The sequence below is a fragment of the Nipponia nippon genome, unplaced genomic scaffold, assembly GCF_047370975.1.
Source record: "Nipponia nippon isolate SJK-2023a ecotype South Korea unplaced genomic scaffold, ASM4737097v1 scaffold_16, whole genome shotgun sequence".
Classification (NCBI taxonomy): domain Eukaryota; kingdom Metazoa; phylum Chordata; class Aves; order Pelecaniformes; family Threskiornithidae; genus Nipponia; species Nipponia nippon.
In genome coordinates this window covers 9,713,489-9,731,988 of record NW_028262332.1, presented here as the reverse complement: position 1 = coordinate 9,731,988, position 18,500 = coordinate 9,713,489, and the positions used below count along the sequence as shown (strand labels likewise).

Below are 18,500 nucleotides of genomic sequence, written 5' to 3'. Positions count from 1 at the left end.
CGAGCGGCCGCCACAACCTCACCCAATCGCGGCCTCACTCGGGGCGGCTCAGCCCCCGCCCACCCTCTCCCAGGGGTCAGCGCGGCTGCGCGGTGCCGCCTGCCCCGCACACACGTGACCCCGCGCCGGGTGGCGGGGAGGCTCCGGGGTGACGGCAAGATGGCGGCCGCCATGGCGTGGCTGCGGCGGGGCGCCTGGGGCCCGGCCCGGCGGTGAGCGCCGCCTCCGGGGGGGGGAATGGGGCGGGAGGTGGGGATGCAGCGACCGGTACCGGCCGCGGGGGAGGCGCCACTGGGGCGCTCGATCTCCCTGACGGCGGCTCCCGCTGTCCCGCAGGTGCGGGTTGGCGGCCGGACGGAGCTACAGCGGCGGCGGCAGCTACCCCAGCGTGTCGCTGACCTGCCCGCTGCCCGGCGTGCCCAAGGCGGTCTTCGCGGCGGCCGAGGGCCGGGAACGGTTCGAGACGCGGGTGACGGTGCTGGAGAACGGGCTGCGCGTCGCCTCCCAGAACAAGTTCGGGCAGTTCTGCACCGTGGGCCGTGAGTACCCGCGGGGGCACCGGGCCGCGCCGCTGCCCCGGCCTGCGCTGGGCACAGCCGCACCGGCCCTGCCCGCAGGCCTGGCCGGGGACGCGGCGGCAAGACTTCACCTCCCCCGGCTGCCCGACGTGTGCGCAAGGACCGGGGCGGGGGTACGAATCGTGCTGATTTTTTCTTTTCTTAACGCTAGTTCTTATAAATTCGGGGTCAAGACACGAAGCGAAATACCTCAGCGGCATCTCTCACTTCTTGGAAAAGCTGGCGTTCTCCGTGAGTACCGTGTTGTGGTAGGGGGGTCCCGGGGTCTGTGCGAAACAACCGTAAATCTGCCCAGCAGCGAGTGACCGGGGAAGCGCGGGAGCGGCCGAGGGCAGGGCCCACTCCTCGCAGCGGCACGCTGGGGTTGATCCCTTTAAATAAATGGTGATAACTATTAATATTGATATAATATAGTTATATTAATAGATGGTGTTAACTATTCTTACTTAGTTATTGTAACAATAATTATATTTTGAAAGTCTGTTCTGCTTTCACCTCCAACGTTAGTGAGTATCTAGCAAACCATTTGACTTAAAGAATGTAGAAGATGCTTGTTCTGGGCTACACTGAAGGATTCTAAACAGTTATGGTTTTACTAATTCATAACGCTGGTATTTTCTTTCTTAGTCCACAGCTCAGTTTGGCAGCAAAGATGAAATTCTCCTCACCTTAGAAAAGCACGGGGGCATTTGTGACTGCCAGGCATCGAGGTATGACGCTCTTTCTCTGTGCTCTGTTACCTGAGTGGTTGTAACACTGACAGCAGTTTTTGAGTTGCTTTTTCTGGCGTGTGACAGTAAAAGCCACTTTCAGTTTCTAAGTGGCAGAAATCCATTTGTGGCGACTGCTAAGAAGCTGCAAAAGTGAACCTGAAAGGGTGATAAAAGTCAGTTCTGTTTCCTTTTGAACGCATTTAATGGTAATGGTCAAGCAGCTTTATCCGTGATTTCCTGATGCGCATTTACTGAACAGTCCTAGATGTGACTTCTCAGTGCGGAACCCGTCTGCTTGTGTTGCAGGGACACCATAATGTACGCGGTTTCTGCTGATGCCAAAGGCCTGGACACAGTGGTCAACTTGCTGGCTGATGTAGCGCTGCAGCCCAGGTTATCAGGTCTGGGAACATAAGTCTGTCTCAAAAAAAGCCTCCGAATGCATGACTTGCTATTAGATTTCAGAATTCTTTGTTAGATCGTGCACATCAAGAAGTTATCATGTAGCAGTTGGGTATTTTGCGTAGTGGTTGTTATCTCTTTCTTTCTCTCTTATTACAGATGAAGAAATTGAGATGACTCGCGCGGCTATACGATTTGAGCTTGAAGACTTGAATATGAGACCTGATCCAGAGCCTCTCCTCACAGAAATGATCCATGCGGTAAAACACTGAAAAGCCTACCTCGCGTGCAGTCCCCTGTGCGAGACACGCTGCGTTCTCTTCCTCAGTTTTTCCTCAGCTTCAGGGTTTATTTTAGACTACTCTGAAAACAGATTTTTCTGTTATTCAGTTAGATTTCAGTGGTAAGAGGGAGAATTTTGCTGTCCCTCCACTTCGAAATCCTACGTTCTACACACATGAAAGATTTTAACGTAAACTAAAACTATCTATAACTTATCTTTGTTGACATGGGTGACAACGCATTGTTGAGTTACACTGACATTAGTGAAATAATGCTCGGCCTTTCCTCTCATACATGTCTCAAACAGGTAGGCATAATTCTAAAACAGAAAGAGAAGGGTTAGATGGAGGGGGGTGAAGTAATATTTGTTACTTTAATGTGTCTCTTTGCTATTAGGCAGCCTACAGAGACAATACAGTTGGACTGAACAGGTTCTGCCCAGTGGAAAATACTGACAAAATCGATCGAGAAGTCCTGCATTCGTACCTGCGCAACTACTATACGCCAGACAGGATGGTGCTTGCCGGGGTGGGAATTGAGCACGAGCAGTTAGTGGAGTGTGCGAAGAAGCATCTGCTTGGAGTGGAGCCGGTGTGGGGCAGTGGACAGACCAAGGACGTGGACAGATCTGTGGCTCAGTACACAGGAGGCATTGTCAAGGTAAAAGGAAGGTCGAGGTGGCATCGTGCCTCTTCCTCTCTGTTGGAGGTGTAGATTTGGACTTCAACTGATTTCTCTGTAGGCTTTGCTTTTTTAAAATTACATACTGTTCATGAATACAAGCCAAAACTGGCCACGACAGCCATTATGTGGGTGACAGGTTAATTATTGGGAATGTATCAAGCGGGACACAACAGAGGTGAAAATCGGTCCTAATAATTTGCCTGCCCTTCCCACAGGTTGAAAAAGATATGTCAGATGTGAGCCTGGGCCCTACTCCCATCCCAGAGCTCACCCACATCATGATTGGGTTAGAAAGCTGCTCATTTTTAGTAAGTATTAACCTAAAATCCTTTGGTTTGGGTGCCCTGTACTTGAAGAATTCCAGAATACTAGCTCATTATGTAAACATTGGCACTCTTGCTGCTGTTGCTGCATGTACAGACAGGCAGCTTTTCCACTGACAGTCTGAGGAAGGCGCTGACCTTTACACTCTTCTTGTGCCGTGTTTCTTTCTGGCTCTTTTTCTTCCTCTTTACTCATCTCAGACCTTTGAGAGCTCTGCTGTTAGCTGACGGAATTTCTTGTTGCAATTCAGGAGGAAGATTTCATTCCCTTTGCGGTATTAAACATGATGATGGGAGGTGGTGGCTCTTTTTCAGCTGGAGGGCCTGGCAAGGGCATGTTCACCCGACTGTATCTCAATGTGCTCAACAGGTTGGTTTGCCTTTCTGTTTAAGGGATAGCAGAAACAGTCTTCTCTAGCGGGCTCACATGGAAGGCTTCATCTTTTGAAAGCCAACACCCCTAGGTTTTACGTCAGCTTATTCCACTTGAAACATGCAGGGCCGATTTGTCAGTGGGCATTTTGAGAGGGTGAAAATGAAGGGCACAAGTGGCTAGGAATCCTGTCTTCCTCCGCTAGCCCAATCCATCCTTTAACCAGGGGATATTAACAGAACTGGCAGTAGGTACCAGTAATACTGCTCTGTATTCTTCTGGGTTTGGTCTCAAGGATGCAAGTGGAGAGAAGGAAGTAGATGGCACATGCAGAAATTGTTAGAGGCAGGGATTGACGATTGGCACTGCTCAAAATCCGGAAAATGCCCTAGGAGGGGACTCGCTGTCCATGTTTCTTTAATTTTTACATTCAAATTCTCTTTTTTTAAATTTTTAAATACTGTTTGTATACTCACAGGCACCACTGGATGTATAATGCCACCTCCTACCACCACAGTTATGAGGATACAGGTCTCCTGTGTATACATGCCAGTGCAGATCCAAAACAGGTATAGAGTCCTGTATTCAAAGACAGGTGTCCTTAAAAAAGTAATCACATCGCTTATTACCAGACAGTAATGTTAGCAGAATAAGCATTGTTCTAACCTTCTTTCAATTGTCTGTTGTTCCTAGGTTCGAGAGATGGTGGAAATCATCACAAGAGAATTCATTCTAATGGCAGGAGCAGTAGGAGAGGTCAGCAGCCTAACTTGCAGACTACGCAGATCACCTTTCAGCTGAAATAATGCGTTGCACTGGCCTTGCTAGGATGCATTTTTGTAGATGCGTACGATATGTATTTCTGTAGAAGAATATAGTAACTTTAGTAACACACTCACAGAGAGGAAGGTGTTTGCAGAACTCTTACGTGGTATCTTGTATTAGAGAGCAGCAGCCAGACTTTTTGAACCTCTGTTCGTATTTGCTGCTCATTTACAGGTAGAACTTGAGCGAGCGAAGACGCAGCTGAAGTCCATGCTCATGATGAACCTTGAGTCTCGGCCAGTTATCTTTGAAGATGTGGGAAGGCAAGTGTTGGCAACAAACACAAGGAAGCTACCTCACGAGCTCTGTGCCCTGATCAGTGAGTAGACGATGCTTTTCCTTGCCTTGACTGAATTGTAGGTACGGTTGGGGCGGGGCACCTTACAAACATATTCTTGTAGCACAGATGAATTGCCTTAGAAAGCCTAGGGGCGTAAATGCTACAGATACATATTTCAAACTGATCTTCTCAATTGCTTGCAAGCTAGCACAAGGCTTATTTTTGTCAGAAAGAAGGAAAAAACAGAGCCTTCTCTACCTTCTCAGGTACCTTCTCAGGTAGAGAAGGTCTAAAGATAGTGACTGGTTTTCTGAGCATGGGGTCTGACTCAGCATCATAATAAAGCTGCTTTGTGCTATTTAGAATGCAGTTGTCACAACTCTGTTTTTTTTTGTCTGCAGGTCAGGTGAAATCTACTGATATCAAGAGAGTGGTCACTAAGATGCTTCATAAAAAACCAGCTGTGGCTGCACTGGGTGACTTAACAGATTTGCCCACTTACGAACACATCCAGGCAGCGCTTTCCAGTAAGGATGGGCGACTCCCTCGGATGTACCGGCTCTTTCGATAAAGCAGTGCATCCTGCACCTCTGACAGACTTGCTTCTTTTTTAATATGTTTTTGAGATTATGATATTGCTGCAGGCCCTTCCCCCTATCTTTCCAGGCATACTGTGCAAACATGGAGCTATGCTAGAGCTGAACAAAGCTGCTTCAGAACACTGGACTGTGAAGAGCTCGTTATGTTGGGCTTAAAGGCCCACCCTGGCTCTGGATGAGTACTTTGACCCTCCGAGTAGGTTACAAGAGAAGATGGGTGTATACAGCCTTCTCTTGGCACTGGGGAGAACATAGCAAGCCAAAATATTCATCGCTACAGCTGAAAGCGTGTATCTAAGAAGAATTAAGTCACTGCTGTGTGTTACCTCTCAATCATATCAGCAGTAGAAGTGGGGCTGTCACACTGGAGGCCGTGGTGTGCGCCCTTCTTGTGGAATGTGGTGGCATGTTAAAGAGCTTGGCTGATGTATCTGAATTCAAAGAATATTTATAGCTGTTACCGTGGTGAACAAAAGACTTGCTCAAACTGAAGTAGGAAAATACTAGTAGTTATCCATGTGAAGTTAGGCAACAAGTTTCCTGCAGTCCAGGTTTTGTTACAAGCATCATGGATCCATTTCATCAGCGTGATTTGCCATCTTTAGTACTACTACAAGTCACATGTCTGGAAATAACTTCATAATTTTGCTAGAGCTCAGAGGAGAGTAGACCTATGGCGTAACTAAGTTTCTGTGGAGTTCATCTACAGAGATTCTGTGCATAATGCTACACGGACGCTTACTCTAGAATGAAAGCGATCCTGTTCTTCGGGTTTTTCACTTGCAAGTGAACTATGCTAAAGAATAAAAGTTCTTTTACTCCAGAGTTGGTATACAAACAAAGTTATTAAAGGAGTTGCTGCTGCTGCACCTTGAACTCGTACCTACATTCTCCACTTAAGGCCTTGCAAAAAGAAGACATCATTGTCAGTCTCACAGCAGAGATGTCGCTCAGCTAGGAGTCAAGATCAACAAAATGACATTCAGAAAGCTTATGATCTTGAAAGTGACTGACACCGCGTTACAGACAGGCATGAAGCTAAATGCCACGCGTGGGACATACTGAGGAAATGGAGACCCAAAAGAGGAAGAAAACGTTGGATTTCTATAATCCCCTAACGTATGGGCTTAAAAATGTAGACAGCGGCATTGCAGCACTTCACTGGCTAGATGTGTATCGTAAGGAGCAATCAAACTGGGAGCAGAACTCTGAGGCAGCTATGACCTGCTTTCTCCCCATACCTTTCCTCATGCAACCAGAAGAAAACATGTTGCATGGCTTCTTGTGGAACCCAGTATGGAAGTCCTATTCAGTTGTTGTGTATGTTTGTAAGAAAATAAAGAGACCTCTAAATGACTGGAGCAAGTAGTAAGAGTTCTGCAATTCATCAGCTAATGGCGGGGTTGCTTGAACTGGTAGGTGAAATGCGCCTTGTTTCTTCAAGGCAAACGATCCTAAAGAAATCTGTCCCGCGTTTCCAGCTGAAGACAAATGGCTCAGGTCACCCGAACGGTTAGCATGCATCACAGTCAAAGAACGCTAGTTCTGACAACCCTGCAATAAAAGCTGGTTCTCATTTAAGGTATTGCATTAATTTATTTTTATTCCTTTAAAAAGAAAGGAAATTCCAATACCTGATGGCTACAGACAGGTCAGTGCCATAAATGTTTGTACCGCGGAACAGAAGCTCTGTCTTGGACAGGTTGCATAGTTAGCAGCACTTCTTCCAAGTTGTTTGCATGGTGTTTTTTGTACTAAGGTGATTAATGATCCAGCCGATCTGTGCCCATGGAGAGTTTTTAAGTATTAGATGTACTTAACATTTTACCAGTGCCATACTGGTCCATGTAGTATGTTTAGCCTTAAGACAACACTACTTCAAAAATAGCAAGTTATTCACAGTTCACGGAATTGGAAAAATAAAACCAAAAGGAATTAACTGTGATCAGAGGTAATGGAACTCTGCGGATCTGACTTGCTGCAGTTTGTCTGCATACTTCCCTACTACTCACTGACATCTTAATCACTTTGGTGAAGCATCACACAGTAGCTGTACTTAGGTTGTTATTTTCAACTCACGTGTCCTGCTGCTGAAGGCAGGTAGTGTTTTATCACCCCTGGGGAGGGCAAGTGAGCTCAGGAAGGAATTGTTTCAAGCAGTCTCAACAGCCAAATATATGGTGTGAGAGATTGATATTCACCCCCTTAGTAACAGAAGGCCTATAGAATAATTATTGAAAGGCAATGTTTCTACGCTTCAAATGTACAGTAGTACATTCACACAGATCTTGCCGCAGAGGACCAAAAAAGCCCAACACGGGAGCACCATCCTCACAGAAAACTGCCGAGTCCCCTAACTGGTCCCTGTTACGCATTTTACAGAACACAGTACACTTGGCTACAGATAAGGAGAAAAAAAGACCAACCCCACAATCTATGTAAGCTAACCAGATCAAATCAAACAGACAAAAATTTTCACCTTTCTGCAGGCTTTTCTTACGTCCCCTGCCCCCGGTCATGCCAATTCCAGAAGCTGTGCCCCCTGCGTGGAGTCATCTTAGGACCAAGAGACTGCATCTGGTTGCTTCCAAAGATAGTACGATTAAAAATAAATCAATTACATCTGTTGGGATGGATGTCCTAAACAACTGACTCCGTTTTCTTCAGCAAAAGCACTTGAGCTACATGGATTAGCTCATGCAAATGAATCCAGGATGAGGTTTAAGACATTCGCCCAAGCCACAGCAACTGCCAGAGGTGCTTAAGCAGACAATTCCCTGCAGAGTCTGCCGTGGCCTGAAATCCTCTTTCCGGGCACCACTACCACAAGCATTGCAGAGTTCTCAGCTCAGGAAATGCTACATATGCTGCTGGATTTTTGGTCCTTCTGCTCTTGCCGTTTCTGAAGTTCCCTTGTAATCCGCCTCTTTATTCCGATTAAATAGAGTTCTCGGTCAAACTGCCCTGCAGCCAGGGGAATGCTACAATATAAACACAAGCAATTACATCAGGGTGCAAATACATTCTTCTTGTTTGCCCAACGCTTCCCAACTAGTTCATACAACAAAGGCCAGAAACCTAATTTTTGCTTTCTTAAGGCGTTCAGCTACTGCTGTGGGAAAAAACCAGGTAAAACAAAATTCTTCCACAGCAACAAGTTACGGTTTTTCACAATACATTTAAATTAAGAAAATATTGGTTGTAAAAGGCAAATGTACTTTCAATTTAAGCATGAACATGCCTGCATTCATAAGGGACACACATGAAGGACATTCTTTATGACCCTAAACCCCAAACCACTCATTTGAAAAGCTAAAGTTAAAGTAGCTTAGTGTTAGGTTGGTGTATTCGCTGGTATGGTTCATGCACAACAGTTCTTACCTTGGTCTGTTCTAGAGAGGCCAGAAGGAAACCCCAGGAGCCCAGCTTCACAGACTCCGCAATACTTCTCTTTAATGGGTATTTAATACCCATAAACAAAAAAAAAAATCGCAATTCTAATTGCACTGCTGATCAAGTGCTTTGAGAAATCACCATTTTCTAGATACCTGGGTCTTGAAATCCCTGAGCACGCTATTCACAGAAAAGATAAGACTAAATTTCAGTGACTTAACCAAATCTTCTAAGGAGTTCTACTAGCATGGCAGCACACAGTGGACATTTCGAAACTTGGAGGATCTCGAAATACTCCACTGACATACAGCTATGTTGAAACGCAGCCACCACTGGGGAGAGAAAACTGCACTGATCCCAAACAGGGAAAGAGGAACAGAAGAGGAAAGCTGTCCATGCTGATAGGAAAAAAACAGAGCGCTGCATCTCAGATGAAACACAGATTTATAGTCAACTGCAACGGACTCCGTTTATCTCCCTCAGGAGGATTAAGGGACCCGGCAGCAGGGATTTCAGATGTCAGCGCAAGGTTTAAGCGCTCTTACTGCTCTGACCACTGAGAGCATATATTGGGTAAAAAACAAACAGGCTGCACAGTGAGCTACACAGGATTAATGCTATTTCAGGGACTCTCCTGAGAGGACAAACTCTGAACAGGAGCATATCCTCAGGGTCACTGGAGCCATGTGCAATCGTACAGAGTGGCGTAAGGAGGTACTAACTTGTCTCTGCCAGGCCTCACTTTCACTCGAAACAAGGCAAATACAGGCCGATGGTCTGAAGTTTTGATCACAGGGCAAGAGGAATACTTGACAGCGTGGATGTCGTCTCTGTACCGACTGCGGTATACAACTCGATCCTGGGAGGCAGAGAGAGGGGAGACTGATGGTAACGCCCTTTGCATATCCACCCTGGAAAGCAGCACTGGTTCACAAGACAAATCCATTCATTTATCACACTCCACTTGGACAGGGATACATTAATGAAGAATGAATCTGATCCTAATAGCAGTTCTGTGCCCAGCTCTAAGCAAAGGGGAGAATGCACTGGAACAGGATGTAAGGCAGGGAAAATAAGATGAGCAGCCTGTGCCAGACTCCCCCTGTGCTCACAGATTCAACAATCCTTTCTTCCAAACCAGTTCCACATGCCCTGTTGCCCTTCAGCAACAAATCTCAGCACGTCCCTATCTCATGCAGGCCAACTGCGGAAGGCAGCTTTTTCCCCGCAGGTGAGAATCCCCTTTGGAGGCCGATGGGAGGCTACGCAGCCCTTCCGAGCACGCTGCTCTGAAATCATCTCTTACCGTGTAGGAAGGAGTCCTTTGTTTGGAAGTGGTGTCATAGCTGTCCTTTCCTATGTCAAACTTGTAGGAAGGACGGAAATGAATGTCAGCCTCTTGGAATCCTTTGAAAATAGACCCTGTAAGGGAAGGGAAGAAACAGCATGAACAACGAATTCCTCCTTCCCAAGAACCCGGCACACTTTCTGCATTTATTCAACACTGCTTAACTAATGGTGGCTAGAAACAACAGCCATGTACAGACATGACTAGACAAACCTGGGCTGGGGCTCCGGAAAGGGAGCAAGCTGAAGTTCTTAGATAGTGAGGATAAAAAATAGCCAGTGGCTCTTTAGTCAGTGGCTATTTAAACAAAGAACACTTGGCGCTTGCACTTCCCCTTCCACTGAAAGCTCACGATGCTGTGCAAATGCTAGCTATTCAGATCAAAATGCCCTAGACACTGTGACAGAATGATGTCCAGTTTACAGAGGAGTCAGCTGAAACAGAGCAGTAAATGGCTTGGGAGATGACACTATATATAGCAAAAAGCTACACCAAAAAGTCCCTTGTACAGACAGCCACTGTGTTTGACAACTGCTGACTTCCTTTTTTGGGGAATTTAACAAGAGAAAGCAGGAAACGTCTCTAGGAAATAGGGATTTGGCTGTAATTATTTCTATGCGTAGATATCTCTCTTCCCAGTGGCTAGGGAGAAAAACAGCTGTCTCTCACCCCTACTCATTTCACTAGTAAGCTGGTCATACGCCAGTAGCTTGGACACGTCTGTTTCTGGCTTCTGGTTCAAGATGGAATCCACAGTCTCACGATCCTTATTTAGTCGGAAGTTGAAGTCACCAAACCAGAATACTTCATCAAACCGAGTTGTGACATCACCTGCAAATTCAAACCAGAAGTATCAGTATAAAGGTAAACATCCTGAAAAGTTCTGAAAGCAAAAAAAAAAAATCCCAAACTTATCTTCCCTGAATCTCCTTTTGACTTTTGAGGAAAATTAAAGTATATGATGTAGCTACACGCTCATTAAAATGAAACTCACTTAATTCTTTTGAAGTGAGAGCTGTATGATGCATAGCTTACTGAGAGTGCTGCTAGATATGTTCAAAGAACAGGCATAAATTCTTTCTGTTTACTACCAGGAGATATAATACTTGAGCATGTTTTCAGCCTGTGACCATTACAGAATGTGGTAATAAAAAAACAGTAGAAAATAGAACAGATGTTTAAAAAATCACAGAAGAAGCTGCAAAGAGACCAAACTATCTATAGGACCTAAAAATAGTATGAACACAAAAACCTAATGCTACGCTGCAGAGTAAATTCATCTTCCTAGAAAAAGGGCTTAGCTATATATCTAGGCACCATGTTAACAGCACAGTACTAAGAAACAAGAATAGGATTTGGCAAACAATATGCTGACCCGTGCATACACAGATTGAAATAACGTTCTTTCTCTTAAGCTTTGAAACACAGTAATTTCTACTTGTTCTAGAAAACACTTGGAAAGTGAAACACATCCATAATATTGATAAAAATTGCACCAAAATTATCTTATTGCTGTTCTGAGAAAAAATACATCATGTGAATATGCCTTTTGAATTTTCTCTCTCCCCCTCCATTTCAACTTTTTCTCTCAAATTCCCCCAAAATTATGCCCCACCTAAAAAAAAATAATCATGTGAATAATAACCATCCTCAGACAAAAGACCTGTGGTCTCTTTTTATACCATCTCAAATTAGCGCTCTCATTTTCTCTTCCTTAATGTAGACTGAAAGACAATGCACAACCTCTGTTCATTTGGGCTCCCACACAAGCATGGTTTCACACTTACTAGAACTGGATCGATACGGGTTTGTGTCCGGAACGTTCTTGGGAAGTGTAAGGGCTTGAATGGTTTTATTGTAGTCCAGCTTCCTCTCATTCACCTTACTGTCCCCAGCTGAAAGACAGAAATCCCATTACTGCCAATGATGCACCATTTTCATTCAATTACCTTTTTTGGTTATAACGGGATCTTCCAAAGGACATCAGACATTTTCCACATGTAAAATGTAACACTCCGACCCAGGGAGCATACAGACTGAAAAATAATGACAGAAAGTGTGGAAAAAGGGACACAATTGTGCAGAGTTCATTTCTGGTTTTCTAAATATAGTTCTTTTGCAAGTTTGCTACCAAAAAATCCTCCTCCCTTATTGTCGTCAGCAATCCTGAGCTTTAACTTCAGTCTGTCCTGCTTCTCTATCCCCCTGCAGCTTTTTTACCTTTGTAAAGTAACCCTCCTCCTCCCTCAATCCGGACCCTTCTAACAAGACTGTAAATGTCTCACATGTGAAGTGGGAGGTGATGAAGAGAAAGGAGGTCCCAAAAAATGTGAAGCAGATTCCCAGAGCTCCCTTGGTTTTGATCTGCGATACGATTCGAGTTGTCACCGTGGCATACTCCACTTCTGGAAGGAGAAAAAGAAGCTGCTTTTACTGAAAAGCCTCTAGAGACAGTGAGCAGGGAAGTTAAGGGAGGGACAGCCCTGGAGAAAAGGACAAGAAACCTGATGGCAGCAGTCCTTTCACCTCCCCACTCTCCAGCTCTTACTGGACCACATACCTGAGCAGAACCAGATCAGGTCCCTCCGAATGAAGACGGACATGTACAGCACCCCATGTGCAGCAGAGTAGAGCATGACGTAGTGGGGGCCTAGCGTCTCTTGCAGGCGGATCTCCCACTCTCTTCTGCAGGAAAGAACAACAGCTGGATCGCAAGGACAGTACAAGAGACAATAACCAGGAAAGGAAATCAGCATTGTGAAAACAGAGCAATCCCTCTGATAAAGAACGGCAAGTAAGCGTAAGTAAAACCTCCACCGCCACAGCGATGCTGCAGTGAAGGCTGGTCAGTTTGACGTGTAACTCCACCCATGCCGTGCAGCAGGCTTTGCGTGTTGGTGAGAGAGTATTACTGCCGCTGCACTGAGCAGCTTGCAAATCTGAGGAAAAGAGAGTCCCACTGGGAAGATACCCCAAAAAAGCAGGGTCTGACATGAGGCTTCAGCTTGCTCTTCTAGGGTTGGTCAATCTCAGACAGACTAGAAATTTGCAGCAATGTACTACTAATGAGCACGGGGCTGCTAACACTAACAGCCAGCCCGTCAGCTAGCTCACAGCCAGCTCAGATCTATGCAAGATGCCCACAGAAATCAGACAGGAGTTTTTGCTGCCCTGACAACAGGACCAAGTTCTGTATTTACGGATTTTTGTGACATTTTCCTCGGAAACCCATTTTCCCTGGTGCTCATGCAATGGAATTCAGAGTCTTATTAAATGGGTTGTTTATTGAAAATACTAAGAATATAATGGCATTATTTCCAGACTAATTAAAAACAAAGTAATTAGTTAACAATAGAAGAGGATGGTTCATTACATTGTTTTTGCTACCTGTCTGGACAGCCTTCTTGAACCCCAATGACATACATGTCCTGGGCATAGTCAGGATCTGTTGGTAATAAGAAGTCATCCAGATTCACTGGAAGTTCCTGTTATTTAAAAAAGAAAAAAAAAAAAAAAAGGAAGAGAAAATAGCAATATTAGTTATGCAAAGATTTACTAGAAAAGTACAAGAAAAGTCCAGGCTAAGCTACAAGTTCCACAGCATATGCAAACAATTCAGGCTTCAAAAAATAGGTTAAGTGATAATACTAAAAATTCTTGTTCCCAAAGGCAAACTTCAACTGCTGTCGCTCCAGGAGTAACCAAGATTCCACAGTTCAGCCACGCGGGCCCGTAATATGATGTTTCTAATTTCCTGTGATCCTTTTTTTTTACCAAGCTCAGAGGCTATTTACTGAACACCCCAGGGGTTGCTTGTGTTCTTCCAAGCATAGCTTCTCAGACACCCGGCAGAATCAATCTTGAATTCCTAGGCTACGTGAAGATGTAGGCAGGAGGCTGTGTTCTTTATCAGAGATGTTCTCCCCATAAGCACTAAATTGTCAGTCATCTTCATATGACTCTAATTGGAACGGAGCGTAAAGGAGCTGCCACAAAAAACCAGAGTGGCACTAGCAAGCTCACACCTGGTATCTGAGGAGCCCCGTTACAATGACTCTCTCGCTAAGATGAACATGCATGAGAGGGCCTTGTAATCTGATAAAGATGATGAACTCAGGCTGACGAGGAACATAGTCACAAACAGAAAAAAAACATCGCACCAGTCCTTGCAGTAAAGATGGGGTAACTTTACCACTGCAAAAGATCTGTGGAGACTTATGTGCACATACCTTCTGACCCTGCATGTTCCAGGTGGCCACAAAAATTCCAATATTCCGATCAGGGAAATATTTGCTAAGTTCTTCTGCTCCCAGTAAGGCACCATTCGCCAGAAGGCTGCCTTCCAAATAGCTTCTGTGAACAGAAGACCCATAAAAGAGCATCTAAGGAAACGGCATGACAGTTGGAATAATGGTTTGTAATGCCTGAATCTTGTGTTAATAAGAACATACCTTTAGCTCAAGAAAAAGGCATTTAGTATTTATATATTGTTCTACTTGCCTAAAGTTCCTTATAAAGTTCCAACCCCTATAGAGAGTTCATGGATCATATGCAAGAAAACAAAATTATTGTCATAAACCTGCCTCGTCAAAGCCAGGACACGAGTACAATGGTGAGACTGAGGGTGCACAGGTTCTGTGACGAGAAGACTTAAGCCATTCAAAGTCTTCAATCCCCCTAGTGCTTACCGCAGACACAAAATGGAGCGATTGGTTTGGTATTTGAGTATCTTGAAGCAGCTCAGTTTACTTAAAACATGAAAATAGCTCCACCATTCCCAATGTTCTGGCACCAAGTTGCTCCTAATCAAGGGTTCAAACTCACATTCTTCCTTCCATTCAACTCATTAAATTAGCTTTCAAGTTAACAATTTGTTGAGCCTGAGGTCTAAAAGAACATCACATTCGAAAAGGATAGATCTGCCCCACGCTGCCTGCCTCTCCAAAGAACACGCGGCTTACGAAAGCAAGGGGTATTGGCAAAAGGACTGCAAGTTGAATAAGCATTTTTAATCTTGCTTAAGCTCTGCAAATAACGATGACAGCGCGATGTCAGGGAATGCTGCACAACCCACTGATCCACCCAGCTGCTCACCTGACTCCAACAGCTTTACAGAGGGAAGTGAAAGAAAACCCCTCATGGCAAACAAGTAACAGTCTATCTTTGGGGCTTTTCTACCAGTAACACCTTAATTTATCTCTCAGAATTATTTTTCCCTGTACCACTGATTCCCACTCTTTGGATCAGATCAGATTTATCCCTCGAGGTCTTGCAGACTGTTGTGTATCTATAACATACAACCTTTAGCTGAGTACTTGGTATCCTTTACCTTTAAACATGTTTCCTGACCTACGCTATTATCAGTAATACTCGCTGCGGTGCTTGTGCTGTGTGCTGGCACATCTTCACAGACAGAGGGTCTGCAGCCAACACAAGAAGAGGATTCCATACACTAGCAAGCAAATTAACATACCCACTTCAGTTCCCTCCAATCAATAATCTAAACTTAACTAAGAATGAAGACAAATGAGCAACCAGAGCAAGAGGTCAGGGTCGCACTAGGCGAAAGTGGTGAGATCTGAGTGGAATCACACTATTCCTCGAGAGAATCCTGGAAAAGCTGGGGCAGAGGAGCTCCTGTGGGACACTGAAGCAGTACACAGTACATGATTTGATCCTGCCAGAAGCCAAACAAGCTCAACATCTGCAGAGGACCCTCATCACCTTACAGGATTATGATAGTACTGCATGATAGAAGCTAAAATATTTGGGTTTCTTCCTGCCATTTAATATTTCAGTTCAAGCGCAATGTACTTTTAGATTTTTTTAAGAAAAGTTTTTTCCCAACTGTTAGCATGCACAGCTACTGTTTCTTAATGATTACTTAAATATTACAAGCAAGCTGACAGCAAATAAAACTTACATTTATGAAAAACAATACCCAGCTGAAAGGAACAAGTATAGAGTATTTGTACTAATCTCTTAATCTTCAAACTGTTTCCAGTCTCCACAGCAGGTTAAACACCACAGAACAACTTTTGTGCTTTACCGATCGGTCTGAAGTTCCCTGCCTCTGCCCAGCAGGATTCCACAGGGCAGCTGGCTCCCTGCTAACACACCCCAGACTTCGCCACGAGAAGCTGGGGGACATACCTGCTTCGAACATCCTTGGAGCGAATGGGGGTGAGCAGGCTGAACGTAGATTTCATGGAGTCTGTGGAGCAATTATCGTAGACCATCCCGTTGCCATGTAGCCTGGTATCGCTCAAGCTGCTGCTCACCCTCCCGAACTTATGCTGAGAATAATGTCGATAATCCATATAATCTGAGTCAATCTTATTAGCTGTCCTCAGTGTGTGAGAGGCCACATTGAGCTCCATAGGTGGCAGAGGTCGAGCCGGCATTATTTGGGACAGCCGGGGTTTGCCGCCTGCAAACGCTTTCCCCCGCAGAAGCCCACCAAAGGCACTGGAGATCTCGGAGGCTCGTTTCCCCAGGTCGGCGGAGCCTCCTCTGCTCTTCCCCATGGGACTGGTTTCCGAGGCGTCTGGTGAACTGTGCAAGGAATTCTGCTGGCAGCACTGACGGCAGGGGCTTGCCCTACCCCTGACGGGAGGGCTGAGGGACGCTTCCTGCAGGGAACCGTTGGAGGAACTTGTCTCATTGGGATCAGTCAGACTTTCCTGACTCGTTCTAAACCGCCTCCACCTCCTCCAGCTTTTCTCATCCAGAGATGCAGCACGCTCCAGTCGGGGTTTCCGAGGAGGCCTTGGAGTGATCGATTTAATTTTCATATTAGCTTTGAGTTCATCTGGTAGAAGCTTTAAGGTTTCATTTAAAGAAGTGCCTACACTTGGAGGATCTTCAAAGGTAAGCACCCCATTGCCACCAGCCTCCTTCTTTGCTGCTTTGCCAGCTTTTTTAGCGTGCAGGTCCTGTACTGCTCCACCCTCCATGCTCTGAGTAACACATGCCCCTGAGTGCTGTGGAAATCCATTTGGAGTACTCATTCTCCCCTGGGTACCAGCTATGGACACTGCTCCATACGAAGAGTTCCTCACAGCATAGCTTCCTTCCCTTGCTTACCCTGCAGGTTCACAGGGCTTTAACCAAGCCAGAAAGACACAGAAATGGAAGGCAGCTCAGTCTTTAGTCGAGAACGAAGGGCAGGTGTATGTGTAGGCAGATGCATTGTCTGCAAAAATTTCAAGAGGTGGGATACCTGGATTTCCCCAAGAGAAACACGTAAGAATGAAAAGTTATTGAGCTGCGAGCTCTGCTCCTTAATCAGAAAGCAAGCTCCTCACAGGGCCTCCTTCTAGAACAATTCAAACCTTAACGTGACCTTGTTAGAAAATAAATGTTATTTTCTTTTTTTTCCAAGAGCAGAGCAGTGAACGGACTTCCTCGCTGCTGTAGGCATCACAGCTGCGTACGGACTTCTCTAAGACAAGGTTGCGTATACTGTTAGCATGAAAGGAAATCAAAACTGCACATAAACCACAGCTTGTTCTTGCCGTACAGCGAGTCACCGGTACAACCAGCCTCCAGGCTGCCCATGGCGCTCGCTGCCAGAGGCCAGGAAATTTCCAGTGATCTCAGCTTCCACCGTGATCTCGCAGCGGGGAGATCGCCGCCACCTTTTCTTGCTTTGCGCCAAGCCCCGGCCGCTGCCGCTCAAACTGAGAAAATATCCGAGGAGCAGCCTTAGGGAGACGGAATCGGGGTTCAAGGCAAACTCCTGCTTAGGGGGGGAAGCACCTCGTTATCCTACAGTTATCGCAAACCGAGGTGCCCACCGGCAGCGGTACGCTCGGTAGCTCTACGCTGGAAATGCAAAATCCTGTCAAAGCACGCCAGGCGGCTGTTTTTGTACCCGGGGTGAAGCCGCCCGCTCTCTCCGCTGACCAGACGGGAGGGGCGGCTTCGCCAGCTCCTCGCACCTCGCTTTCTCGCCCACCCGCCTCGCCACGACGACCCCAGCCCCGGCCGAGGGGAGGACGGACCGGACCCCACCCAGGGGCCGCCCCCCGCGGACGCGGCACGGACCCGCTCACCGCTGAGAGACCACCGACCTCCGGGCCCGCTGCCGCCCGCTCCGCTGCGCCGGCCTCGGCGGGACTTCACCCGCCGCTGCGGGGGGGAACGCGGCCCGGGCCCCGCCGGGTCCGGCCGCAGCCACCCTTCCCCGCGGGCCCGGGAGGCAGGGCGGGCAGCCGCCCCGGCCCGGCGGGCGGGCAGGCCGAGCGGGCGGCGGTGGAGGCCGCCCCAGCCCCGCTGCGCGCCCGCGGCCCGGCCCGTAGCAACGGCGGCGAGGCTGGGCCCGCCCCGCGGGCAGCGGCAGCGGCCCCTGGCGGCGGGAGGAGCGCGCCGCCAGGCCCCGCCCTGGGCCGGGGGCGGGAAATAAATAAATAAATCGAATAAACCCACGACTGTCACGATCCATGCCAGATTAAGGCGGCATTTAAATAAGCAGTTTAAAGCAAAGCATTTTACACTTTAAAAAAAAAAAAAGTTGCTTATGTTAAGTCTACAGCGTCAATTTCGAACGTTTCAATGAAGATACTCATGCACAGCCCCGCGGCTGACGCCGGTTCCAGTACGGACCACCACGGCGGCACGCTCTACCTCCCGTTCTTTAAACGGATCCCTTCCAAACGTACAGGAAAGGTTCCTTCAACCCAGCTTGCTACGGCAATA

General features: G+C 46.6%; 2 protein-coding genes across 5 annotated transcripts; one reads left to right on the top strand and one right to left on the bottom strand.

The window, feature by feature from the left end:
- The first annotated feature begins 87 nt into the window (after positions 1 to 87).
- Positions 88 to 6,420, top strand: PMPCA (peptidase, mitochondrial processing subunit alpha). The gene is made up of 13 exons (XM_087753425.1): positions 88 to 212; positions 337 to 539; positions 730 to 809; positions 1,206 to 1,288; positions 1,598 to 1,692; positions 1,853 to 1,953; positions 2,372 to 2,635; positions 2,875 to 2,967; positions 3,234 to 3,352; positions 3,834 to 3,924; positions 4,049 to 4,111; positions 4,355 to 4,499; positions 4,862 to 6,420. The coding sequence occupies exons 1-13, from the start codon at positions 160 to 162 to the stop codon at positions 5,029 to 5,031; spliced, it is 1,560 nt and encodes a 519-aa protein (XP_087609551.1). The 5' UTR covers positions 88 to 159; the 3' UTR covers positions 5,032 to 6,420.
- Positions 819 to 18,162, bottom strand: INPP5E (inositol polyphosphate-5-phosphatase E). Of its 4 annotated transcripts, XR_015703792.1 has the most exons (14): positions 15,954 to 18,162; positions 14,030 to 14,153; positions 13,188 to 13,285; positions 12,361 to 12,485; positions 12,086 to 12,205; positions 11,588 to 11,695; positions 10,470 to 10,631; positions 9,759 to 9,874; positions 9,175 to 9,311; positions 7,539 to 8,040; positions 6,694 to 6,839; positions 4,022 to 4,217; positions 3,832 to 3,934; positions 819 to 949 (listed from the first exon to the last, which is right to left on the bottom strand). XR_015703792.1 is itself a non-coding variant. In XM_009477000.2 (10 exons), the coding sequence occupies exons 1-10, from the start codon at positions 16,808 to 16,810 to the stop codon at positions 7,908 to 7,910; spliced, it is 1,980 nt and encodes a 659-aa protein (XP_009475275.1). In that variant the 5' UTR covers positions 16,811 to 18,162; the 3' UTR covers positions 6,645 to 7,907. The 4 variants fall into 4 exon arrangements, 1 of the variants encoding a protein (XP_009475275.1); XR_015703791.1 differs by having other exon boundaries at positions 6,694 to 8,040; XR_015703793.1 differs by lacking the exon at positions 6,694 to 6,839.
- Positions 18,163 to 18,500: the final 338 nt, after the last annotated feature.